Source organism: Coregonus lavaretus (assembly GCF_964263955.1).
Source record: "Coregonus lavaretus genome assembly, chromosome: 4".
NCBI classification, from domain to species: domain Eukaryota; kingdom Metazoa; phylum Chordata; class Actinopteri; order Salmoniformes; family Salmonidae; genus Coregonus; species Coregonus lavaretus.
In genome coordinates, this window is record NC_139991.1 from 42,714,493 (window position 1) to 42,741,399 (window position 26,907).

Below are 26,907 nucleotides of genomic sequence, written 5' to 3' on the forward strand. Positions count from 1 at the left end.
CTCCCTACAACACCTGGGCATGCTCCTGATGAGGTGGCGGATGGTCTCCTGAGGGATCTCCTCCCAGACCTGGACTAAAGCATCCACCAACTCCTGGACAGTCTGTGGTGCAACGTGGCGTTGGTGGATGGAGCGAGACATGATGTCCCAGATGTGCTCAATTGGATTCAGGTCTGGGGAACGGGCGGGCCAGTCCATAGCATCAATGCCTTCCTCTTGCAGGAACTGCTGACACACTCCAGCCACATGAGGTCTAGCATTGTCTTGCATTAGGAGGAACCCAGGGCCAACCGCACCAGTATATGGTCTCACAAGGGGCCTGAGGATCTCATCTCGGTACCTAATGGCAGTCAGGATACCTCTGGCGAGCACATGGAGGGCTGTGCGGCCCCCCAAAGAAATGCCACCCCACACCATGACTGACCCACCGCCAAACCGGTCATGCTGGAGGATGTTGCAGGCAGCAGAACGTTCTCCACGGCGTCTCCAGACTCTGTCACATGTGCTCAGTGTGAACCTGCTTCCATCTGTGAAGAGCACAGGGCACCAGTGGCGAATTTACCAATCTTGGTGTTCTCTGGCAAATGCCAAATGTCCTGCACGGTGTTGGGCTGTAAGCACAACCCCCACCTGTGGACGTCGGGCCCTCATACCACCCTCATGGAGTCTGTTTCTGACCGTTTGAGCAGACACATGCACATTTGTGGCCTGCTGGAGGTCATTTTGCAGGGCTCTGGCAGTGCTCCTGCTGCTCCTCCTTGCACATAGGCGGAGGTAGCAGTCCTGCTGCTGGGTTGTTGCCCTCCTACGGCCTCCTCCACGTCTCCTGATGTACTGGCCTGTCTCCTGGTAGCGCCTCCATGCTCTGGACACTACGCTGACAGACACAGCAAACCTTCTTGCCACAGCTCGCATTGATGTGCCATCCTGGATGAGCTGCACTACCTGAGCCACTTGTGTGGGTTGTAGACTCCGTCTCATGCTACGACTAGAGTGAAAGCACCGCCAGCATTCAAAAGTGACCAAAACATCAGCCAGGAAGCATAGGAACTGAGAAGTGGTCTGTGGTCACCACCTGCAAAACCAGTCCTTTATTGGGGGTGTCTTGCTAATTGCCTATAATTTCCACCTGTTGTCTATTCCATTTGCACAACAGCATGTGACATTTATTGTCAATCAGTGTTGCTTCCTAAGTGAACAGTTTGATTTCACAGAAGTGTGATTGACTTGGAGTTACATTGTGTTGTTTAAGTGTTCCCTTTATTTTTTTGAGCAGTGTACGTACGTACACACACACACACACACACACACACACACACACACACACACACACACACACACACACAGCTGCGGAATAAATTAAGACACCACTGCAAAATTAATTATTATTTCTCTGGTTTTACTATTTATATGTATGTGTTTGGGTAAAAATAACAACATTTTTGTTTTATTCTATAAACTACTGACAACATTTCTCCCAAATTCCAAATAAATATATTGTCATTTAGAGCATTTATTTGCAGAAAATGACAACTGGTCAAAATAACAAAAAAGATGCAGTGTTGTCAGACCTCGAATAATACAAAGAAAATAAGTTAATGTTCATTTCTAAACAACACAATAGTAATGTTTTAATTTAGGAAGAGTTCAGAAATCAATATTTGGTGGAATAACCCTGATTTTCAATCACAGCTTTCATGCGTCTTGGCATGCTCTCCACCAGTCTTTCACATTGATGTTGGGTTACTTTATGCCACTCCTGGTGCAAAAAATCATTTGTTTGATGGCTTGTGACCATCCATCTTCCTCTTGATCACATTCCAGAAGTTTTCAATGGGGTTCAGGTCTGGAGATTGGGCTGGCCATGACAGGGTCTTGATCTGGTGGTCCTCCATCCACACCTTCATTGACCTGGCTGTGTGGCATGGTGCATTGTCCTGCTGGAAAAACCAATCCTCAGAGTTGGGGAACAATGTCAGAGAAAAGGAAGCAAGTTTTCTTCCAGGACAACCTTGTACGTGGCTTGATTTATGCATCCTTCACAAAGACAAATCTGCCCGATTCCAGCCTTGCTGAAGCACCCCCAGATCATCACTGATCCTCCACCAAATTTCACAATGAGTGCGAGACTCTGTGGCTTGTAGGCCTCTCCAGGTCTCCGTCTAACCATTAGAAGACCAGGTGTTGGGCAAAGCTGAAAATTGGACTCATCAGAGAAGATGACCTTACTCTAGTCCTCTACGGTCCAATCCTTATGGTCTTTTGCAAACCTCAGCCTGGCTCTTCTTTGCTTCTAATTGATGAAGGGCTTTTTTCTAGCTTTGCACGACTTTAGCCCTGCCCCTAGGAGCCTGTTTCGAACCATCCTCGCCGTGCACTTCACACCAGCTGCCGTTTGCCATTATTTTTGTAGGTCACTTGATGTCATCCTACGGTTGTTGAGTGACATTCGAATGAGTTGGCGGTCATCCCAGTCAGTAGAGAGTCGTTTTCACCCTCTGTCGGTCTGTAGCTTTGTTGTCCCCAATGTCTGCTGCTTGACCTTGTTCTTATGAACCCCCGTCTTTGAAATTTTAAGGATGGAAGCAACCTGACACTCACTGTATCACTCTGCCAGTAAAGCCAGAATTGAACCCTTCTTTTCCTCACTCAAAACATTCCTTTTCAACTCTTTTGGCATGGTCAATAGTTATTTTTTGATTCATATTACTTTTGGGGTACTATTAGCACTGTTTTTGCCATCCAGCTGGTCCTATTGCAAGCGGATAGTGATCACCACAGCAGTGGTTTTTATACTTTTCCTCGTTAAATAAGATTTGGTTCATGTGATCACCTAATCAGTCCCTAATTCAGTAGAATGAGGTGTGCCTGTGTTGGAATTCAATAGACACTGGAATGGAATGGCTGTCATACATGTAGAGATGCTGATTTAAGAAACATTTGCAGTGGTCTTTTAATTTTTTCCACAGCTGTATATACATATATATACATACAGTTGAAGTCGGAAGTTTACCTACACCTTAGCCAAAAACTCAGTTTTTAACAATTCCTGACATTTAATCCTAGTACAAATTCCCTGTCTTAGGTCAGTTAGGATCACCACTTTATTTTAAGAATGTGAAATGTCAGAATAATAGTAGAGAGAATTATTTCTTTCACCTTTTATTTCTTTCATCACATTCCCAGTGGGTCAGAAGTTTACATACACTCAATTAGTATTTGGTAGCATTGCCTTTAAATTGTTTAACTTGGGTCAAACGTTTCGGGTAGCCTTCCACAAGCTTCGCACAATAAGTTGGGTGAATTTTGGCCCTTTCCTCCTGACAGAGCTGTAACTGAGTCAGATTTGAAGGCCTCCTTGCTCGCACACACTTTTTCATTTCTTCCCTCAAATGTTCTATATGATTAAGGTCAGGGCTTTGTGATGGCCACTCCAATACCTTGACTTTGTTGTCCTTAAGCCATTTTGCCACAACTTTGGAAGTATGCTTGGGATCATTGTCCATTTGGAAGACCCATTTGCGGCCAAGCTTTAACTTCCTGACTGATGTCTTGAGATGTTGCTTCAATATATCCACATCATTTTCCTTCCTCATGATGCCATCTATTTTGTGAAGTGCGCCAGTCCCTCCTGCATTAAAGCACCCTCACAGCATGATGCTGCCACCCCCGTGCTTCACTGTTGGGATGGTGTTCTTCAGCTTGCAAGCCTACCCCTTTTTCCTCCAAACATAACGATGGTCATTATGGCCAAACAGTTTTATTTTTGTTTCATCAGACCGGAGGACATTTCTCCAAAAAGTACAATCTTTGTCCCCATCTGCAGTTGCAAACCGTAGTCTGGCTTTTTAATGGCGGTTTTGGAGCAGTGGCTTCTTCCTTGCTGAGCGGCCTTTCAGGTTATGTCGATATAGGACTCGTTTTACTGTGGATATAGATACTTTTGTACCTGTTTCCTCCAGCATCTTCACAAGGTCCTTTGCTGTTGTTCTGTGATTGATTTGCACTTTTCGCACCAAAGTACTTTCATCTCTAGGCGACAGAACGCGTCTCCTTCCTGAGCGGTATGACGGCTGCGTGGTCCCATGTTTATACTTGCGTACTATTGTTTGTACAGATGAACGTGGTACCTTCAGGCATTTGGAAATTGCTCCCAAGGATGAACCAGACTTGTGGAGGTCTTTTTTTCTGAGGTCTTGGCTGATTTCTTGATGTCAAGCAAAGAGGCACTGAGTTTGAAGGTAGGTCTTGAAATACATCCACAGGTACACCTCCAATGATGTCAATTAGCCTATCAGAAGCTTCTAAAGCCATGACATCATTTTCTGGAATTTTCCAAGCTGTTTAAAGGCACAGTCAATTTAGTGTATGTAAACTTCTGACCCATTGGAATTGTGATACAGTGAATTATAAGTGAAATAATCTGTCTGTAAACAATTGTTGGAAAATTACTTGTGTCATGCACAAAGTAGATATCATAACGACTTGCCAAAACTATAGTTTGTTAACAAGACATTTGTGGAGTGGTTGAAAAACAAGTTTTAATGACTCCAACCTAAGTGTATGTAAACTTCCGACTTCAACTGTATCCTTTAAAAATATATATTTCTCTTCATTACTTTCCAACCAGTCACAGCTCTTTGTCTTTTGGCAATGCTAGGGACTCACACAGTGCTTTTCACATACAGTGTTTTCAACTTACAGTGGGGAAAAAAACTTGCACAATTGGTGGCTGACTAAATATTTTTTTCCCCCACTGTATATAGTTCACACATTTTGACATACATTATTACATTGCGTATGTTTTTTTCATACAGTAATTACTATTTAATATGTCCTCACCTGGGATTTGAACTCACAACCTCTTGGTTCACAGCGTTCCAATCCTCTTGCTATGCCACCATGTCTGTATCAATAACAGATTTCACCTGTAGGACTGTTCCTACACTTTGCAAAATATACTGATTTTTTATTTATTTATTTATCATGGTGTAACATTAAAACAGAATAATATGCCCCACCAACATTTGAAGGTCACCACCAACTATACCAAAATCCGAAACTCAAATTGCTGAAATTAAATCAATAAGAGAATAGTCAGATTAATTGATAAGTAAAATAGCAGTGCAGATGGCACTCTTTTCCTAAGTGCAGAAATGTATTATAGGTAATGAATGTGTAGGGAGGGGACTTCTGTGGTGCATCAGAAAGGTCAACATACCCCAAATCCAGAAGTTGTGAGTTCGAATACCACATTGGAAAGTCAGTACTAAGTGATCATGTCAAATGTAATCATATTGTCATTGATTAAATATTTGTACACTATTTTAGCTGAACAGCGTACCATTTACCTTAAAACCCCTATACCATTTCATTGCTTTATTTATAATGGTTTGGGACACCTGGGACCATCACCTGACACAATGTCCCCTGGACAAACTGAGAAATAGACTAAACCTCCAGGGGACCACGAATGAACGTCCCAAGAACGTCCTAAAAACGCCCTCGAGGATGTCCCCGGGACAAACCGGGAACCTGACAAAACCTCCAAGGGACCATGACACAACGTCCAAAGAATGTTCAGGGGACCATCAGGGGACCATGACACAATGTCCCAAGAATGTCCTAAAAGCGTCCCCGGAACAAACCGGGAACTATAAAAAGGTCCGCCAGAGAACGTTCACTTGGGACCATCACGTGATGTCCTAAGGACTAGTAAAATGAAAGTCCTGAGAACATCCTAAAAAGGTCCTGACATGGTCCTCAGTGACGTCCTGGGAACATACAGGGAACTAGACAAAGGTCCCCCAGAGAACATTCCCTTGGGACCATCACGCAGTGTTCTTAGAACGTCAGTGGGATAACGTCGCACTGAAACCCTTAAGGGACAAAATGGGAACGTCCACAGGACATTCCGTTTGCTGGGTGGTGTCATATCTACAAACCAAACACTGGGGGCTCATTGAGCTGTGGTACCTTTTGGATGCTACCAGTGAAGTGGTGGAGCAGGGCAGCACCAGCATTGATCTTAGTCCTGGGGTTGATGCGTTCTGGAACGCCCCCGATGAACAGAGGACCGCTGCACCTGATCTGAGTGAATGCTCCCTGAGCAACAGGAGAGAGGAAGCCAAACTACATTTACTTAAAACAACAATCAAAGACAACCAAATTCACATTTCTAATTTACAGTTTATTCAAACATTATGATCAGTCTTTACTGAAATGTTCAGTGTATGTTTTCAGTGGGCTCCATGAAGGTCAGTACCTCTGACAGGCTGTGTGTGGGAATCTGGTTATCCACCTGCAGGATGCCCTCTCTGCCTGTCCTGGAGACACGCAGCTCATGCCACTCGTTCATTGTGAGCGGCTCTTCACTCCTGCATATAAACAGATACATCAGCCTTTCCAGTGCTGACCAGACACACCATTTCTCCTATTTGGTTACATTTATGTAATGCCTTGGTTCTGCACATAGATGATGGCCTTTCCTCAGAATGTGATTGCTCTACAACGTCAACATGTTGAAGTATAAAAATGTGCATGCTTCCCCCACGACTAAGCAACCCTACTGTTATTCCTAACCTGATTTTGGCTGTCCCAGAGCCACAGTCGAAGCTGAACTCCAGGTATCCTCCCACCAGACTGATTGACAGGAAGTCTCTGCTGGCTGAGTCCTGGCTGTAGAGCAGAGTGCCATCAGGAGCTGTCGGCCTGAAGGTCACCTCAAACTCCATCCAGGACAGGTAGTGTCTGGAGGACTGAGGCCAGGGGGTGCTAGCGTATGACAGCACAGACGCATTAAAGTACGGCACCACCAGCTGGAAGCCTGGGGGAATACATAGAAGGGGATACAGGTAAGGTGTGTGTGTGTGTGTGTGTGTGAGATTACAGTAGGTTATAAAATAGAAAATCAGAAGATGTGGTAGCTACTCACTCTCCTGGCATAGAGGACCCCTATAACCCAGTGGGCACAGACATATGTACCAATCTGCATGGCTGGCAAAGCAAGTTCCTCCATTGGCACAAGTGACCCCTTCACAGACACTGGCACTGCATTCACCTACAGGGTGAACCACATACACTAACACACTGTCTCACACCACAGTATACCAGTCATTTAAACAGTCCTACTTACAGAATAGATGTTTGTGAAAGTGAGCAAGAGAGCGAGGGAGCGAGAGAGAAAGATAGAAAGAGAAAAGAGGTAGAGAGATATTGAAAGAAAGAGAGCTAGATAGAGAGAGAGATACAGAGAAAGAGCTAAAAAAAAGGCAGAGAGAAAAATAAAAGATAGAAAGTGTGTCAACAAAAATCACTTTTTTATATAATCTAATTTAGGGACAGCTCATTAGGGACTATTGTGTCTGACCACATTGGCATCTCCCTGCTGGCATTCATCAAATCCTATTGAACTAGAACACAGACTTCCTTTCTGTCTCTCTGAATAATAGGAGTGATGAGGAGGAAGACTTCCAGAGGCTGCCATAGAAACACATCTCACCAACCCTAGGCCATTCTATCTAACCAGACGCAGACCCACACATCAAAGCTTTGTCTGCACACAGTCTTAATGTGCACATGTTGTACACAACAAGGACTGCTGTGTGTCACAATATATACTGAGCAACTGACTCAAGATTACAGTATGTTTTTAGGATATTCAAACATCAACAAGAAAGAAGGCAAATGGGCCAGTGACCAGGAAGTTGTTGGTTCCAACAGCAAATAAGACATGGCAAGGGGCTTAAAAACAAATAGAAGTTTATAACCTACTGTCATTAAACACTTGTACAGTGAGGGAAAAAAGTATTTGATCCCCTGCTGATTTTGTACGTTTGCCCACTGACAAAGATATGATCAGGCTATAATTTTAATGGTAGGTTTATTTGAACAGTGAGAGACAGAATAACAACAACAAAAATCCAGAAAAACGCATGTCAAAAATGATATAAATTGATTTGCATTTTAATGAGGGAAATAAGTCTTTGACCCCTCTGCAAAACATGACTTAGTACTTGGTGGCAAAACCCTTGTTGGCAATCACAGAGGTCAGACGTTTCTTGTAGTTGGCCACCAGGTTTGCACACATCTCAGGAGGGATTTTGTCCCACTCCTCTTTGCAGATCTTCTCCAAGTCATTAAGGTTTCGAGGATGACATTTGTCAACTCGAACCTTCAGCTCCCTCCACAGATTTTCTATGGGATTAAGGTCTGGAGACTGGCTAGGCCACTCCAGGTCCTTAATGTGCTTCTTCTTGAGCCACTCCTTTGTTGCCTTGGCCGTGTGTTTTGGGTCATTGTCATGCTGGAATACCCATCCACGACCAATTTTCAATGCCCTGGCTGAGGGAAGGAGGTTCTCACCCAAGATTTGACGGTACATGGCCCCGTCCATCGTCCCTTTGATGCGGTGAAGTTGTCCTGTCCCCTTAGCAGAAAAACAACCCCAAAGCATAATGTTTCCACCTCCATGTTTGACGGTGGGGATGGTGTTCTTGGGGTCATAGGCAGCATTCCTCCTCCTCCAAACACTGCGAGTTGAGTTGATGCCAAAGAGCTCGATTTTGGTCTCATCTGACCACAACACTTTCACCCAGTTCTCCTCTGAATCATTCAGATGTTCATTGGCAAACTTCAGACGGCCCTGTATATGTGCTTTCTTGAGCAGGGGGACCTTGCTGGCGCTGCAGGATTTTAGTCCTTCACAGCGTAGTGTGTTACCAACTGTTTTCTTGGTGACTATGGTCCCAGCTGCCTTGAGATCATTGACAAGATTCTCCCATGTAGTTCTGGGCTGATTCCTCACCGTTCTCATGATCATTGCAACTCCACGAGGTGAGACCTTGCATGGAGCCCCAGGCCGAGGGAGATTGACAGTTCTTTTGTGTTTCTTCCTTTTGCGAATAATCGCACCAACTGTTGTCACCTTCTCACCAAGCTGCTTGGTGATGGTCTTGTAGCCCATTCCAGCCTTGTGTAGGTCTACAATCTTGTCCCTGACATCCTTGGAGAGCTCTTTGGTCTTGGCCATGGTGGAGAGTTTGGAATCTGATTGATTGATTGCTTCTGTGGACAGGTGTCTTTTATACACTCCCTTTAAGAGTGTGCTCCTAATCTCAGCTCGTTACCTGTATAAAATACACCTGGGAGCCAGAAATCTTTCTGATTGAGAAGGGGGGTCAAATACTTATTTCCCTCATTAAAATGCAAATCAATTTATAACATTTTTGACATGCGTTTTTATGGATTTTTTTGTTGTTATTCTGTCTCTCACTGTTCAAATAAACCTACCATTAAAATTGTAGACTGATCATTTCTTTGTCAGTGGGCAAACGTACAAAATCAGCAGGGGATCAAATACTTTTTTCCCTCACTGTATGTTAATCATTGATTGACATGTTACTTGCTATGACCTTCACACAATGACATGAATAAGCAGGGATAAACTCCCCAACAAACAGAGAGAGTAAATGAGGTGAGAGATAAGAGATTATGATGGAAACATTAATGTATTAGAATCCAGTGGCTTCAGTTCAGTGACTCACCCACATCCGCCCCACTAAGAGCCCATCCCATTGGCCAAGGCCTCATGTCCGTCACCCTGCTGTTGACGCTTAGCATCTGGATACACCCCTGGAAACCCCGATTGGTCCCTGCTGTCCTGGCCAGCCAATAAGCATTAGGGGAGCCACCCACGTAAAGAGGAGTTCTGAATGTGATCTTATTGTAGTCACCCTGTAGGATCAGAGATTAGGAGATACACACCCAGACAGGGCCGGGCAGCACATAGGATTATTACACTGTGTTCTGTGTATTTACCAGTAGCAGCAGTGTGCTCTTTTGTAATGTACATCCTATATACAGTATGAATTGTCCTCACCTGTGAGTGTCCTGTGACAGGTGTGTCATTGTCCAGTCTTAGCCAGCCAATCGCACCCTCCCTGCCGACAACGACACTGTGCCACTGGCCCAGTGCCACCCGAATCCCACTCACTATCTGGGCACTGCCTGTGCCACAGTTAAACCTGCACACACAGATAGAGGTGAGGTGTGTCAGTTAGTGAGTGAGTGAGTGACTGACTGACTGATTTGTATCAACATGAACCCACCTAAAGTGGAGCTTCCCATGTATCAGAGCCAGTGAGGTGAAGTCTCCACTGCCATGTTCATTCTCCCCACAGAACAACAGAAGGCCATTCTCTGAGTCAGTCTGTGGAGTAACAAGACAGGGGTGACCATCCATTTGTTTTACATTCTTCAGAATACCATTGACTTTTATTTGGGATGTACAAAATAGCTTTACAGCTTATTTCTATAAAGGAACTGCAACACATTCAGAATGAAACAGACATCAACATTTTACCTTAAACTCAAGCATGATCTGAAAGGATTGATAGGAGTTCTTCAGAGGCTCAAAGGCAATATGGGAGAACCCGTAAAACTGTGGATATTTCACCACTACAACTGGAGGACCAAAAAAAAACAGATAAAAAAAAATAAAAAAATAAGCTCAAATTCAGTACCATAACATACTCCAGAGTGTTAATCAATTAAGCAATAATAGTCCATTAGTGGTTCTCGTCTCACCCTGAGAGCAGGCGTCCCCTCCTCTGCCCAGGGCACAGTAGCAGCGAGAGCCCCCACTTTGGTAGTCATCTATACACATACTGTTGGGATAACACACAGCGTCCTCACAGGACAGGTCATACAGCGTCCTCACCTGTCCCTTCCACTGGGACCTGGGGCTAGCAGGGCTAGGGGAGAGGTGGAGAGCCAGGGTGGAGCCGTCCGGAAGTGGGGCTGAGCTAGGGGTCGGTAGAATGCTATCCAGGCCTGGAGACAAGGTGAGGGCAACTGGGTTGGTGGTAAGGGTGTGATTGGTGGGAATTTGTGTGGTAGAGATGGATATTATAGTGGCTGCCTTGTTAGCAGTGATGATGGTGCCAGAATCAGCAGTGATCTCTATAGGAGGCATTCCTCCTCCCCCTTCGTGTGAGATGGGAGTCCATGTTCGGGATCTCAGCTGAGATCTTCTGTCTTCTTCTAGAGAGAAAAGTGGCTGGAGGAAAGACAGTAGGACACAATAAAGAAGAGAAACTTGGATGTTTGGGAAATAGCTAAGTAGAAACATAGTGATTGTGAAGCCTGCATGACACTGTCTTTTACCTCCTGAATGAGGGCACCATAATCAGAGTTCTTAACATCAGTCAGATCCTCCTCATTAATGTTGCCGTTGCTAGGATAACCCTGACCCAAGCTCCCGCTTCCCCCTTCCTGCACACCTAACACAGAGACATGAATAAATGACAATCATTGACTTCGACAAGCAGTTTATAACACAATAATTAATGAAGAGATGTCTCCCCACACTCACTGAAGGTCCATATTGGGTCAGTGATGGCACTGGGTGGGCTAGCTCCGTAGACATTGACTGCCTGGACAGCAAAATGGTACTGGGTTTCAGGCTGCAGTCCTCTCACAACCACCGAGCTGCTGTTCACTGTATCCTTTAGGGATGTCCACTCAGTGTCCAGCTCTGGTCTACATGGTATTACAGGTAGAGACAGAGTCAGACTCTGAGGTAATGGTATAAGTAACTGTGAATGCATTTAACTTGTTAATCATCCATTACAATCTGACTGGGTAGTGTGTCAAAGACAGGTAGGTAGGGGATAGGTTAGGAACTCTCTTACTCACGTTAGACAACGTCTACGTACATGTGTGAGACAGGCTCTTTCAGAACACAAACACCTGCTTGCTTACAGTAATTGCATGCTGTGACAGATTGAGACATTATAGAATCGTGACGGTCTGAATAACAGCATGTCAGTGAAACTCAATGAGCTCAGCAAAATATAGACAAGTGAAGTATGTTTGCTTTGCCCTTGTCAAAATTTAGAGGTTTGTCCACAAATCCATGCTGACTACAACCTTCATAAGTATTATACTGCCTTTGTCACCATCCTTAAACTCAGGTCATGTAGTTTCAATGATAGAGTCAGTATCCATCCTCTATGCACAACAGATTCAAGTGAGGAAAACAATATTCAGATGCCCTCCAGTCATTTTAGCCCTCTAGTCATCTTGTTAAGGACGGAACAGTGTCTATCTGGATCCAGACACACTCACATCATCTCTCTCTGGTGTATACTGTATGTGTGTGGTCTGTCCCTTGCTCTGGATATCTGCTATCTGGCCATTCTGGCAGCTCTTTAGACAAGAGATTAATTACTCAATAAAAATCTTACAGTACTTCACAGCATCATTAACATTCCATGTTTGGTCCCAACACGCAAACAACAGGCTGCACGCAAACATTTCTTCGGTTTGCTGTTCAAATGACTCCTTGTCACGATCGTCGACACATGATGAAGCGGACCAAGGCGCAGCGTGATAAGCGTACATTCTTTTAATGAGTATACACGAACAAAACAATAAACGATACGTGAAGTCCTAGGGTTTAAACACAAACCTTACGGATCAAGATACCACACCACACAAATGCCAAATGACTACCTAAGTATGGTTCCCAATCAGAGACAACGAGCTACAGCCGTCTCTGATTGGGAACCACCCTGGCCAACATAGAAATACAAAACATAGAAACTAACACCCTGGCTCAACATAAAAGAGTCCCCAGAGCCAGGGCGTGACACTCCTTTTGGAATGTCCATTCAAATCTATCAAATGTTTGACTAATTGACTATTTATTTAGTTCTTCTCTAAATCCTTGTACCCATACAAAATCATACAGCTCATCCCCATTGAACTGTCAACCTCGCAAAGTATTGTGGTGTTTGTGTGCCACTGTAAAATCCATTATCATGCTTAGCACTCCTGTATATTTCATCATAATATTTACTAGATTGTTTTTCCTCCACTACTTTTGTTAATCAAAACCAAACTTGTTGGCAACCTATCTGTAAGAGTAGTGGTTCCAGGAGATTGCTGTAGTTGAAAATAGCCACCGAACATTGTGTACAACCTAATCTCCCGTGGGCAGATTCTGCGTGTAGACCGAATAATCTGCCGGGACTGAATGAGATGCGTGAGATAACGAGCTACAGTAGTTCCGGTCTTTGGGTATTCGTCACTGGTTATATAGACGTATCAGGATTGGGTGAAGACTGAGAGTTTCCTTTTGTGAGGGTGGAAACTTCGCAAACCACCGGAACTCTCAATTTCTAACACATATAGACCCAGAAGATAATGACGCAGCTGACCAAACTTTGCAAGATTTTACTTCTGGGTTAACCGAGACTATGCACAACCATATTATTTTCAGCCAAAAGGGTCTTCAAGTTCATTCAAGGGCACATTTAACCATTAAACACTTTCAGGAAAAATTACAGAAGTAAAGGAATGAAAAAGACAAGCGGTTGCCTGGGGAACCCTCTAATAAGCACTATAATAGAAGAAAAATAACTCTTACCTGATATAATACACAACGAAATGAAGGACAGGTGAGCTTCCCTTTCCTTCACTCTGTTTCCATGACAACTCGGTTTCAGTGTCCGAAACAGCCCCTACAGCTGGCTGTGAGGGGGCCGAGGGGGGCATGCACATCTCTGTTGGGGGTAGTGGTGGGGGGTGGAAAGATACAAAAACAATCAAAGATGTGAAATCTTTTCTCTGAAATTCCATGTCCATGTTATTAACTCAAAGCTTGGGTGCATTCAGGGGCAATGGAGCAAAGGGTCATTCAGTAGGTTCCATGGTGCATGAACACTCCCTCAACCCCCCCCCCCCCCCCCCCCCCTGAATTGTTGTGGTACAGTACAGTGAATGAACTGAAAATAACATTCCCAGAAGAGCCATTTGTAGTCAAAGTGCCATCTCCAACCATTCCATTATTTTCTACACATTCAGTAACGTCATTCTGTAAATTCAGCCCCAGATTCAGTGCTACATGCAGTAAGCTCAGTGGTTTTCCCTCATTCAGGATGACCAGACTGGCCATGGTGAGACCCTCTGCTCCATCCACTTACCTGGTTGGAAGGTGCTGACTCTCCGTGGCACGCTGGGTCGTCCCTCTCCTGCCCATCCATACGCACCCACACTGAACACATATTGAGCTGCCATCTTCAGACTGCCAATTTCTACATCCTTACAGCCACAGGAAGATACAAAAAATATAGGTTGATACAACAAACAACAAACACTGAATCTCTTTTTGTGCTCATACAATCCGTAATCGCAGTTTAACGATATTAGTTGAACATGCAATGCAAAATGCACTTACAATAATGGTGTGCCCATTGAACTTGACCTAAGGGGTGAAAAGAAAGGGTTTTCTGAGAAAAACTGTTGAAAGAATAACTTCGAAATACACTTTATTCAATAGTTAAATATAGAAGGAGAAATAGAGATATAGCTCACTGTAGCCAACATGTCCAGACTGAGAGGAACATTCACTGCTACTGCTGAGCTTGCTGGACGGCCATTCCTCATCTCAGTGTAAAACACCTACAGTAGAACACACACACGTGAATACACAAATACGACATGTAGAATTATATAAATCTGCATATCTGTATCCGTCTCAGGACACCTCTGGTTAATCACCTCTGTGATCATTTGTATTGTAAAACAATCAAGGAAACCATGTGGTTGTCTGTATACAAAGGGCAAATGAGCTCTAAAGGACTAGAGGATATCAGAGGACAAAAAAGAGCCTATAAGAGAACCAAGTCTAAGTTACTGTAGTCCACTGAACTGTGTCACAGATGTCTGGGCTGACTTAGCTCATCGTTTAGCAATGTGGCCCATTACAATGGCAAGCCATTGTCAAAGCTGAAACACTAACTGCATGTTGTTTTACGGTAGAACAATTAGCGTACAGCTGCCTGCTCAACCACAGCAAGACATGATTACTGCCACGCTGAACAATATCTCTGTCACACTATTAAAAGCAGACAACAGAACTCCAAATGAGACAAAGTGCTGTAATAATTTAAAAATAACTCAAGGCTTGTAGTCTGTTCAGTTGAATTAGCATCTTGCCACAACCAGGACCTCACAGACTACAATACGCAATATCAATGTGTGCACCTCTCTCTCCCTGCACATTAGCAGAGTGTTCAAGAGGCCAGCAGGACACTCACATGTCTAATAGGATTGAAGTGTTACTTGTCCTTCTTACCTCTAAACATCCTCCCTGAGCCTGTGTTGGTACTGCACAGTGTTGGCATTAACCCTCTACAGGGTAAGCTCCTGTCCTGTACTGTATATCCTGTACAGTATCACAATCCCTGCTTTCCTTCGGCACATAGGCAATTGCCAGAGAAGGATAGTAAAGTAGCTCATGAACAACTCAAACACATAATACAGGATACTGTAGCTAAAGGTTCTGGGATTGTAGTTTTTGTGACATCTGATATACACTCCCCTACATACGTCAATTTGGCTCTGTACGCCAGCATTTTGGATTTGAGATCAAAAGTTTCACATGAAGTGTCAGTACAAAACAGTCAACTTTTATTTGATGGTATTTTCATTAATATCTGATTTACCGTTTAGAAATGAAAGCACTATTGGTCACGTACACAGATTTAGAGATGTTATCGCAAGTGCAGTGAAATCCTTGTCTCTAGCTCCAACAGTGCAGTAATCCCTAGCAATAAAAAACACATCATCCAGAAAAATACAAAAATAAGTTGAAGTCGGAAGTTTACATACACCTTAGCCAAATACATTTAAACTCAGTTTTTGCAATTCCTGACATTTAATCCTAGTAAAAATTCCCTGTCTTAGGTCAGTTAGGATCACCACTTTATTTTAAGAATGTGAAACGTCAGAATAATAGTAGAGAGAATTATTTCTTTCAGCTTTTATTTCTTTCATCACATTCCCAGTTGGTCCGAAGTTTACATACACTCAATTAGTATTTGGTAGCACTGCCTTTAAATTGTTTAACTTGGGTCAAACATTTCGGGTAGCCTTCCACAAGCTTCCCACAATAAGTTGGTTGAATTTTGGCCCATTCCTCCTGACCGAGCTGGTGTAACTGAGTCAGGTTTGTAGGCCTCCTTGCTCGCACACGCTTTTTCAGTTCTGCCCACAAATCTTCTGTAGGCTTGAGGTCAGGGCTTTGTGATGGCAACTCCAATACCTTGACTTTGTTGTCCTTAAGCCATTTTGCCACAACTTTGGAAGTATGCTTGGGGTCATTGTCCATTTGGAAGACCCATTTGCGACCAAGCTTTAATTTCCTGACTGATGTCTTGAGATGTTGCTTCAATATATCCACATAATTGTCCTTCCTCATGATGCCATCTATTTTGTGAAGTGCACCAGTCCCTCCTGCAGCAAAGCACCCCCACAGCATGATGCTGCCACCCCTGTGCTTCACGGTTGAGATGGTGTTCTTCGGCTTGCAAGCCTACCCCTTTTCCCTCCAAACATAACGATGGTCATTATGGCCAAACAGTTCTGTTTTTGTTTCATCAGACCAGAGGACATTAATCCAAAAAGTACGATCTTTGTCCCCGTGGCGGTTTTGGAGCAGTGGCATCTTCCTTGCTGAGCGGCCTTTCAGGTTATGTCGATATAGGACTCGTTTTACTGTGGATATAGATACTTTTGTGCCTGTTTCCTCCAGCATCTTCACAGGGTCCTTTGCTGTTGTTCTGGGATTTGATTTGCACTTTTCGCACCAAAGTACGTTCATCTCTAGGAGACAGAATGCATCTCCTTCCTGAGCGGTATGACGGCTGCATGATCCCATGGTGTTTATATTTGCGTACTATTGTTTGTACAGATGAACGTGGTACCTTCAGGCGTTTGGAAATTGCTCCCAAGGATGAACCAGACTTGTGGAGGTCTACCATTCTTTTTCTGAGGTCTTGGCTGATTTCTTTTGATTTTCCCATGATGTCAAGCAAAGAGGCACTGAGTTTGAAGGTAGGCCTTGAAATACATCCACAGGTACACCTTCAATTGACTCAAATGATGTCAATTAGTCTATCAGAAGCTTCTAAAGCCATGACATTATTCTGGAATTTTCCAAGCTGTTTAAAGGCACAGTCAACTTAGCGTATGTAAACTTCTGACCCACTGGAATTGTGATACAGTGAATTATAAATGAAAGAATCTGTCTGTAAACAATTGTTGGAAAAATTACTTGTGTCATACACAAAGTAGATGTCCTAACCGACTTGCCAAAACTATAGTTTGTTAACAAGAAATTTGTGGAGTGGTTGAAAAACTAGTTTTAATGACTCCAACCTAAGTGTATGTAAACTTCGACTTCAACTGTAGGATGAGCCATGACTAGAATACACATTTACATTTACATTTTAGTCATTTAGCAGACGCTCTTATCCAGAGCGACTTACAGGAGCAATTAGGGTTAAGTGCCTTGCTCAAGGGCACATTTACGTCATTTAGCAGACGCTCTTATCCAGAGCGACTACAAATTGGTGCATTCACCCTATAGCCAGTGGGATAACCACTTTACAATTATACTTTTTTTTTTTAGGGGGGGGGGGGGGTAGAAGGATTACTTTATCCTATCCCAGGTGTTCCTTAAAGAGGTGGGGTTTCAAATGTCTCCGGAAGGTGGTGAGTGACTCCGCTGTCCTGGCGTCGTGAGGGAGCTTGTTCCACCATTGGGGTGCCAGAGCAGCGAACAGCTTTGACTGGGCTGAGCGGGAACTATGCTTCCGCAGAGGAAGGGGAGCCAGCAGGCCAGAGGTGGATGAACGCAATGCCCTCGCCTGGGTGTAGGGACTGATCAGAGCCTGAAGGTACGGAGGTGCCGTTCCCCTCACTGCTCCATAGGCAAGCACCATGGTCTTGTAACGGATGCGAGCTTCAACTGGAAGCCAGTGGAGTGTGCGGAGGAGGGGGGTGACGTGAGAGAACTTGGGAAGGTTGAACACCAGACGGGCTGCGGCATTCTGGATGAGTTGTAGGGGTTTAATGGCACAGGCAGGGAGCCCAGCCAACAGCGAGTTGCAGTAATCCAGACGGGAGATGACAAGTGCCTGGATTAGGACCTGTGCCGCTTCCTGTGTAAGGCAGGGTCGTACTCTCCGAATGTTGTAGAGCATGAACCTGCAGGATCGGGTCACCGCCTTGATGTTAGCGGAGAACGACAGGGTGTTGTCCAGGGTCACGCCAAGGCTCTTCGCACTCTGGGAGGAGGACACAACGGAGTTGTCAACCGTGATGGCGAGATCATGGAACGGGCAGTCCTTCCCCGGGAGGAAGAGCAGCTCCGTCTTGCCAGGGTTCAGCTTGAGGTGGTGATCCGTCATCCATACTGATATGTCGGCCAGACATGCAGAGATGCGATTCGCCACCTGGTTATCAGAAGGGGGAAAGGAGAAGATTAGTTGTGTATCGTCAGCGTAGCAATGATAGGAGAGGCCATGTGAGGATATGACAGAGCCAAGTGACTTGGTGTATAGGGAGAAAAGGAGAGGGCCTAGAACTGAGCCCTGGGGGACACCAGTGGTGAGAGCACGTGGTGCGGAGACAGCTTCTTGCCACGCCACTTGGTAGGAGCGACCGGTCAGGTAGGACGCAATCCAGGACTGAGCCGCGCCGGAGATGCCCAGCTCGGAGAGGGTGGAGAGGAGGATCTGATGGTTCACTGTATCAAAGGCAGCAGACAGGTCTAGAAGGACAAGAGCAGAGGAGAGAGAGTTAGCTTTAGCAGTGCGGAGAGCCTCCGTGACACAGAGAAGAGCAGTCTCAGTTGAATGACCAGTCCTGAAACCTGACTGGTTTGGATCAAGAAGGTCATTCTGAGAGAGATAGCAAGAGAGTTGGCTAAAGACGGCACGCTCAATAGTTTTGGAAAGAAAAGAAAGAAGGGATACTGGTCTGTAGTTGTTGACATCAGTGGGATCGAGTGTTGGTTTTTTGAGAAGGGGTGCAACTCTCGCTCTCTTGAAGACGGAAGGGACATGGCCAGCGGTCAAGGATGAGTTGATCAGCGAGGTGAGGTAGGGGAGAAGGTCATCGGAGATGGTCTGGAGAAGAGAGGAGGGGATGGGGTCAAGCGGGCAGGTTGTTGGGCGGCCTGCAGTCACTAGTCGCAAGATTTTATCTGGAGAGAGAGGGGAGAAAGAAGTCAAAGCATAGGGTAGGGCAGTGTGAGCAGGACCAGCAGTGTCATTTGACTTAACAAACGAGGATCGGATGTCGTCAACCTTCTTTTCAAAGTGGTTGACAAAGTCATCCACAGAGAGGGAGGGGGGGGGGGGGGGGGAGGATTCAGCAGTGAGGAGAATGTGGCAAAGAGCTTCCTAGGGTTAGAGGCAGATGCTTGGAATTTAGAGTGGTAGAAAGTGGCCTTAGCAGCAGAAACAGATGAAGAAAATGTAGAGAGGAGGGAGTGAAAAGATGCCAGGTCGGCAGGGAGTTTAGTTTTCTTCCATTTCCGCTCAGCTGCCCGGAGCTCTGTTCTGTGAGCTCGCAATGAGTCATCAAGCCACAGAGCTGGAGGGGAGGACCGAGCCGGCCGGGAGGATAGGGGACACAGGGAGTCAAAGGATGCAGAAAGGGAGGAGAGGAGGGTTGAGGAGGCAGAATCAGGAGATTGGAGGGAGAAGGATTGAGCAGAGGGAAGAGATGATAGGATGGAAGAGGAGAGAGTAGTGGGAGAGAGAGAGCGAAGGTTGCGGCGGCGCGTTACCATCTGTGTAGGGGCAGAGTGAGTAGTGTTGGAGGAGAGCGAGAGAGAAAAGGATACAAAGTAGTGGTCGGAGACATGGAGGGGAGTTGCAGTGAGATTAGTAGAAGAGCAACATCTAGTAAAGATGAAGTCAAGCATATTGCCTGCCTTGTGAGTGGGGGGGGGGATGGTGAGAGGGTGAGGTCAAAAGAGGAGAGGAGTGGAAAGAAGGAGGCAGAGAGAAATGAGTCAAATGTAGACGTGGGGAGGTTGAAATCCCCCAAAACTGTGAAGGGTGAGCCATCCTCAGGAAAGGAACTTATCAAGGCGTCAAGCTCATTGATGAACTCTCCAAGGGAACCTGGAGGGCGATAGATGACAAGGATATTAAGCTTAAATGGGCTAGTGACTGTGACAGCGTGGAATTCAAATGAGGAGATAGACAGATGGGTTAGGGGAAAAATTGAGAATGACCACTTGGGAGAGATGAGGATTCCTGTGCCACCACCCCTCTGACCAGATGCTCTCGGGGTATGCGAGAACACATGGTCAGACGAGGAGAGAGCAGTAGGAGTCGCAGTGTTTTCAGTGGTAATCCATGTTTCCGTCAGCGCCAGGAAGTCGAGGGACTGGAGGGTAGCATAGGCTGGGATGAAGTCAGCCTTGTTGGCGGCAGAACGGCAGTTCCAGAGGCTGCCTGAGACCTGGAACTCCAGGTGTGTGGTGCGTGCAGGGACCACCAGGTTAGAGAGGCAGCAGCCACGCGGTGTGAGGCGTTTGTGTAGCCTGTGCGGAGAGGAGAGAACAGGGATAGGCAGAGGCATAGTTGACAGGCTGCAGCAGATGGCTACAATAATGCAGAGGAGATCGGAATGAAATGAACTAAACATCAGGGAAAGGAGAGAGCAGGCCTCCCTCACCAAAAAAAAATATATATATAACTCTCCCAACTTCCACCTCAGAAACTATAATTGTTTCACTGAACCACCCGAGTAAAACTCTCCCAACTTCCACTTTAGAAATTAGAATTGTTGTAAACTACAGCAGACTGTTATCAGTAGCTGTAATTAAGTACAGCAGCTACCAACCACCTAACGTTAATGCCTCGGATGAGGTTAGAAAAACAGCTGAATGGTAGCAGCTAGCTGGCTCAATCACAGGTACTCTTAAGCATGAAATAACATTGGAAACAATTAACCACAGTTGCAAAAAGTTACCAGTAGCTACCCGCTAGCTAGCTAGCTTTGTTGGTCCAAGTAGTGGGTAAGCTAGCCTCGTGCTTCGCCGGGGTCCACCGAATACAGTCCTTACCTACAATAATTACCTACAATAACCTTCAATAACTACCTGAGTAAGCTACCTATAATACCAAACTACAATACCTACCTACAATCTAAATACATGGTTTAAGCTTAACTCAACACCATATAAGAAGCCAAGCTTACCTTTCATAACGCAGCAATGATTAAACGTTGGGTAGCTAGCACAAAGATATTGTATTTAGCTACCACAGTACAGCCAGCTGGTAGTGTTGGCTGGCTAGCAATGGCTACTGTGTTGACTTTGTTTGAAAAACGGCGTCGCTGCGAACGAATGTATCTGGCTAAAAGGATATTGTTTTTAGTTGCAACCGTTGCTAATAGCAACTCGCCAGCTAATCCAGGAGGTGAGTTAGCTAGCTAGCTTCGTGCTACACCCGGCACCGCCGAATACAAAAGTAACCTACAATAACTACACAACAGCTATCCACAACAGCCCACGATGCCTACCTATACTACTTAATAATATACAGCCCACGATGCCTACCTATAGTACCTAACTACAATCTAAATACATAGTTTAAGCCTTACTCGACAAAGCCCAAGCTATGTATAAAGCCAAACTGGCAGACTGCAATCAGTAGCCGAAATTAAGTACAGCAGCTACCAACCACCTAACGTTAATGATAATGAGGTTAGAAAAACAGCTGAAGGTGGCAGCTAGCTGGCTCAATTACAGGCACTCTTAAGCGTGAAATAACATTGGAAACAGCTAACCACAGTTGCTAAAAGTTGCTAAAAGTTACCGGTAGCTACCCGCTAGCTAGCTAGCTTTGTTGGTCCAAGTAGTGGGTAAGCTAGCCTCGTGCTTCGCCGGGGTCCGCCGAATACAGTCCTTACCTACAATAATTACCTACAATAACTACCTGAGTAAACTACCTATAATACCTAACTACAATACCTACCTACAATCTAAATACATGGTTTAAGCTTTACTCAACACCATATAAGAAGCCAAGCTTACCTCCTGCTAGAGAAAACACAACCTCTCCCGTCAGTGGGTCACAATATACATAATGTATAAAGTGGGTGAAACAGTGACCAGTGTTGAATGACTCCATGTATATTTTTCAGGATTATGTGTGTATAGTTTTTTTTCTAATGATCACAGATTACAAAAAGAAAGCCAGTCATGTCGTGGACACCAACCCCACCCTACCAGACGAGCTAAATACATTTTTCTCACGCTTTGAGCAAAATGACTGAGCTGCCAAGGAGACCCTGAGGACAGCGAGGGCTATGTGCTTACGGTCTTCACGGAGGACTATGTAAGTCATTCAAACTTCGCAAGGCTGCCAGCCCAGACGGCATCCCTAGCTGCTCCCTCAGAGCATGTGCAGACCAGCAAGCTGTTGTGTTTTCCTTCTTTTTTTAAATCTCTCGCTAGCTCAGGCCGTTATTCCCACCTGCTTCAAGATCATCCCGTGCCCAAGAAAGGGAAAGTAACTGAACTGAATGACTACCAACCCATAGCACTCACTTCCGTCATCATGAAGTGCTTCAAGAGGCTAGTCAAAGACCACATCACCTCCTCCCTCCCCGACACACTTGACCCTCTCCAATTCGCCTACCGCCCTGACAGATCCACGGACGATGCAATTGCCACTGCACTGCACACTGCCCTCACCCACCTGGACAAAAGGAATGCATAAGTGAGGATGCTGTTCATCGACTACAGCTCGGCCTCCCACACCATAGTGCCCTCTAAGCTCACTACAAAGCTCACGGCCCTGGGACTGAACTCCTCCCTATGCAACTGGGTCTTGGATTTCCTGACGGGCCACCCCCAGGTGGTGAAGGTAGGCAACATTAACTCCTCCACACTGATCCTCAACACGGGGGCCCCACAAAGGTGCGTCCTCAGTCCCCTCCTGCACGCTCCCATCCTCATCAACAGGGCTGCCGTGGAGACTGTCAAAAACTTCAACTTCCTTGGCGTACACATCTCTGAACAGCTGAAATGGTCTAAACACATGGGCACCGTGATGAAGAAGGCACGACAGCGACTCTTCAACCTCAGGAGGCTGAAGAAATTCGGCCTGTCCCTGAGGGCCCTCACAGTGTTCTACGGGAAAACCATCGAGAGCATACTGTCAGGCTGCATCACAGCCTGGTACAGCAACTCCACCGCCGCTGACTGCAAGGCACTACAGAGGGTGGTACGCTCAGCCGAATGCACCATTGGGTGCACACTGCCTGCCCTCCAGGACACCTACAACACCAGGTGTCACAGGAAGGCCAAGAAGATCATCAGGCACCCCAGCCACGGACTGTTCTCCCCGCTTCCATCACTCAGACGTGGGCAGTATAGGGACATTATGGCAAAACTGAAAGACTGGTCAATAGCTTCTACCCCCAGACCATCAGGCTACTGAATAGCCACCACGAGCCAGCTACCTGCTCCCCCTGTCACCCTCCTTCCCCCGGGTGGTAGCTGGCTAGAACAGTGACTAAGCTTTAGGGTAGGGCCCTAAACTTTTGACTACTTTTGTACACTATAAGTGAAATTTGTCAAATGGGGACTAGATCTATAAAGCTTTCATTTATAAATGGTAAATCAGATATGTATGAAAATACCCTCAAATAAAAGGTGACATTCTGTACAGTCACCTCATATGAAACATTTGATGTAAAATCCAAAATTATTGAGTATAGAGCCAAAAATATATACAGTGGGGAGAACAAGTATTTGATACACGGCCGATTTTGCAGGTTTTCCTACTTACAAAGCATGTAGAGGTCTGTAATTTTTTATCATAGGTACACTTCAACTGTGAGAGACGGAATCTAAAACAAAAATCCAGAAAATCACATTGTATGATTTTTAAGTAATTAATTTGCATTTTATTGCATGACATAAGTATTTGATACATCAGAAAAGCAGAACTTAATATTTGGTACAGAAACCTTTGTTTGCAATTACAGAGATCATACGTTTCCTGTAGGTCTTGACCAGGTTTGCACACACTGCAGCAGGGATTTTGGCCCACTCCTCCATACAGACCTTCTCCAGATCTTTCAGGTTTTGGGGCTGTCGCTGGGCAATACGGACTTTCAGCTCCCTCCAAAGATGTTCTATTGGGTTCAGGTCTGGAGACTGGCTAGGCCACTACAGGACCTTGAGATGCTTCTTACGGAGCCACTCCTTAGTTGCCCTGGCTGTGTGTTTCGGGTCATTGTCATGCTGGAAGACCCAGCCACGACCCATCTGCAATGCTCTTACTGAGGGAAGGAGGTTGTTGGCCAAGATCTCGCGATACATGGCCCCATCCATCCTCCCCTCAATACGGTGCAGTCGTCCTGTCCCCTTTGCAGAAAAGCATCCCCAAAGAATGATGTTTCCACCTCCATGCTTCACGGTTGGGATGGTGTTCTTGGGGTTGTACTCATCCTTCTTCTTCCTCCAAACACGGCGAGTGGAGTTTAGACCAAAAAGCTCTATTTTTGTCTCATCAGACCACATGACCTTCTCCCATTCCTCCTCTGGATCATCCAGATGGTCATTGGCAAACTTCAGACGGGCCTGGACATGCGCTGGCTTGAGCAGGGGGACCTTGCATGCGCTGCAGAATTTTAATCCATGACGGCATAGTGTGTCTCTTCAGGTCATTGACCAGATCCTGCCGTGTAGTTCTGGGCTGATCCCTCACCTTCCTCATGGTCATTGATGCCCCACGAGGTGAGATCTTGCATGGAGCCCCAGACCGAGGGTGATTGACCGTCATCTTGAACTTCTTCCATTTTCTAATAATTGCGCCAACAGTTGTTGCCTTCTCACCAAGCTGCTTGCCTATTGTCCTGTAGCCCATCCCAGCCTTGTGCAGGTCTACAATTTTATCTCTGATGTCCTTACACAGCTCTCTGGTCTTGGCCATTGTGGAGAGGTTGGAGTCTGTTTGATTGAGTGTGTGGACAGGTGTCTTTTATACAGGTAATGAGTTCAAACAGGTGCAGTTAATACAGGTAATGAGTGGAGAACAGGAGGGCTTCTTACGTTGTCCTAGGGTCAAAATGACCCGCCACTGTGTTGAACCAACTTTATTTAATTTTTATATTTTTGGGATCATTTGTGAGAAGGAGGCAGTGAGACTTTAAAGAAAGTATCACTGCCTCCTTCTCATAAATGATCCCAAAAATATAAAAATTAAATAAAGTTGGTTCAACACAGTGGCGGGTCATTTTGACCCTAGGACAACGGGAGGGTTAAAAACAAACTAACAGGTCTGTGAGAGCCGGAATTCTTACTGGTTGGTAGGTGATCAAATACGTATGTCATGCAATAAAATGCAAATGAATTACTTAAAAATCATACAATGTGATTTTCTGGATTTTTGTTTTCGATTCCGTCTCTCACAGTTGAAGTGTACCTATGATAAAAATTACAGACCTCTACATGCTTTGTAAGTAGGAAAACCTGCAAAATCGGCAGTGTATCAAATACTTGTTCTCCCCACTGTATATCATAATTTGGGGAGTGTATATTTAATTGTAAATTTAATTCAATAAAATATATTTCTCAGTATTAATTGTTCGCATCTTTCTCCTCATAAATGTGATGCTCCCAAACGTTTGTATAATTTCAGCCAGTAGTTTTAAAAGTGGTGCTCACGAGCCAAAACGGGTCCCTGTTTTTTGTGTACCATGTCATCCAATTGTGTACTACGTCATCCATTTCGTATGATACTGTATGTTACGAACTGCAATTATTTAATTTTTTTATGTATGAATCCAATTCGTACAATATGTTACAAATTCGTTGTGTTTAAGATACTGGACTGCATCTTTAAGTGCATAAAGACAGTTCATGACAGGCTTTCTTTGCTAAATCATATCATATACACAACACAAGTCACCTTGGTAGCCCTATAACACGTATACGGGTTGAAAATGGCAGATTTGGTCACTGATAAGCACCTAAATTGGACCGCAGTGGCTAACATGCTATACATGTCAGAGCTCAGAGTCTCCGCTTTACAGCGATGTATGGGATTCAGCTGACAGGCATTATAAAACGGCAGCACCAAGCACAACAAGAAGATGCTCCCATCCCTCCCGCTATTTGGGCTACTTTTGCATATTTTTTGTTGCTTGAGAGAGGGGAATGCTGTAAATCAGGAGAACTCGATGTGTTCTGAAAGATGAGCTCTTGAGGATTATAATAAATACTGCTGTGATGTCATACAAGCAAACCACACACCCGAGTCCAAATGTGCACTTTACATTTCCATATTATAAAACTCATGTAATTTACAGCATCAATGTTTATGATCGTTATGTTTGATGTACAGTTATAAGGATGACATGGCATCTTACCCTGGGATGTTCTGAACAGAATAAGCCTATGTTTGTCTATTGTGAAGAAAATTTGCTGCGGAACACGCACCTGAATGCACTCATGACTCCTTTCTATAAGATCGTATTTTATAACTTTTCATGTTGGCAATAGAATAAGCTTTCAAATTATGCCCACCTGACCCAGATTGCGATTTATAATGGGCCGTTTTTGGATTGCGTAAACAACAACAGTATTGTGTGATGGTGGGGATGCAGGTCCAGTCAGTGTGCCCCCTCCGCAAAATATTGCTTACAGATCTTTTTATAAATAATTATGATTAAAAGTGGGCTTAAAAATGACGTTAGTAAATAATTTAACATCAGAAGAATTGTACAGGGCAAATCTGAGGGGGCACGTGCCCTTGTGCCCTGGGCATGACGGATGCTAGGAGAGCTCAAAAAAGCACCTTATAGTTGAAGGCTCTTTCCAAGTGCATTGAAATGATTGAGTAACTGTGCACACTTTGGAGAGGCGTGTGGTCACTTGGAGACACCAGTTAGATCTCTTACGCAAACCCTTGTCATTTTTTGTCATATGTCGTACCTACCCCTCATTTTCCATGAATATCGTTATTAAGTTACTGAATATATCCACAGTATTTTCAGATTTCATTATCGACAAATCCTGCA

At 44.9% G+C, this 26,907-nt stretch overlaps 1 protein-coding gene across 1 annotated transcript in view; it reads right to left on the reverse strand.

Moving 5' to 3' along the window:
- Positions 1 to 26,907, reverse strand: part of LOC311127704 (pikachurin-like) — a gene marked incomplete at its 5' end in the record, with an annotated part of 37,351 nt that overhangs the window by 8,988 nt on the left and 1,456 nt on the right. The window contains 15 exons of the mRNA XM_084159574.1: positions 5,977 to 6,105; positions 6,266 to 6,377; positions 6,583 to 6,826; positions 6,935 to 7,060; positions 9,546 to 9,735; positions 9,881 to 10,025; positions 10,110 to 10,210; positions 10,364 to 10,464; positions 10,588 to 11,059; positions 11,167 to 11,282; positions 11,375 to 11,541; positions 13,433 to 13,568; positions 13,989 to 14,106; positions 14,243 to 14,269; positions 14,380 to 14,466. Of these exons, the coding sequence (XP_084015700.1) occupies positions 5,977 to 6,105; positions 6,266 to 6,377; positions 6,583 to 6,826; positions 6,935 to 7,060; positions 9,546 to 9,735; positions 9,881 to 10,025; positions 10,110 to 10,210; positions 10,364 to 10,464; positions 10,588 to 11,059; positions 11,167 to 11,282; positions 11,375 to 11,541; positions 13,433 to 13,568; positions 13,989 to 14,106; positions 14,243 to 14,269; positions 14,380 to 14,466 (2,271 nt within the window). The remainder of the gene's footprint in view (positions 1 to 5,976; positions 6,106 to 6,265; positions 6,378 to 6,582; positions 6,827 to 6,934; positions 7,061 to 9,545; positions 9,736 to 9,880; positions 10,026 to 10,109; positions 10,211 to 10,363; positions 10,465 to 10,587; positions 11,060 to 11,166; positions 11,283 to 11,374; positions 11,542 to 13,432; positions 13,569 to 13,988; positions 14,107 to 14,242; positions 14,270 to 14,379; positions 14,467 to 26,907) is intronic.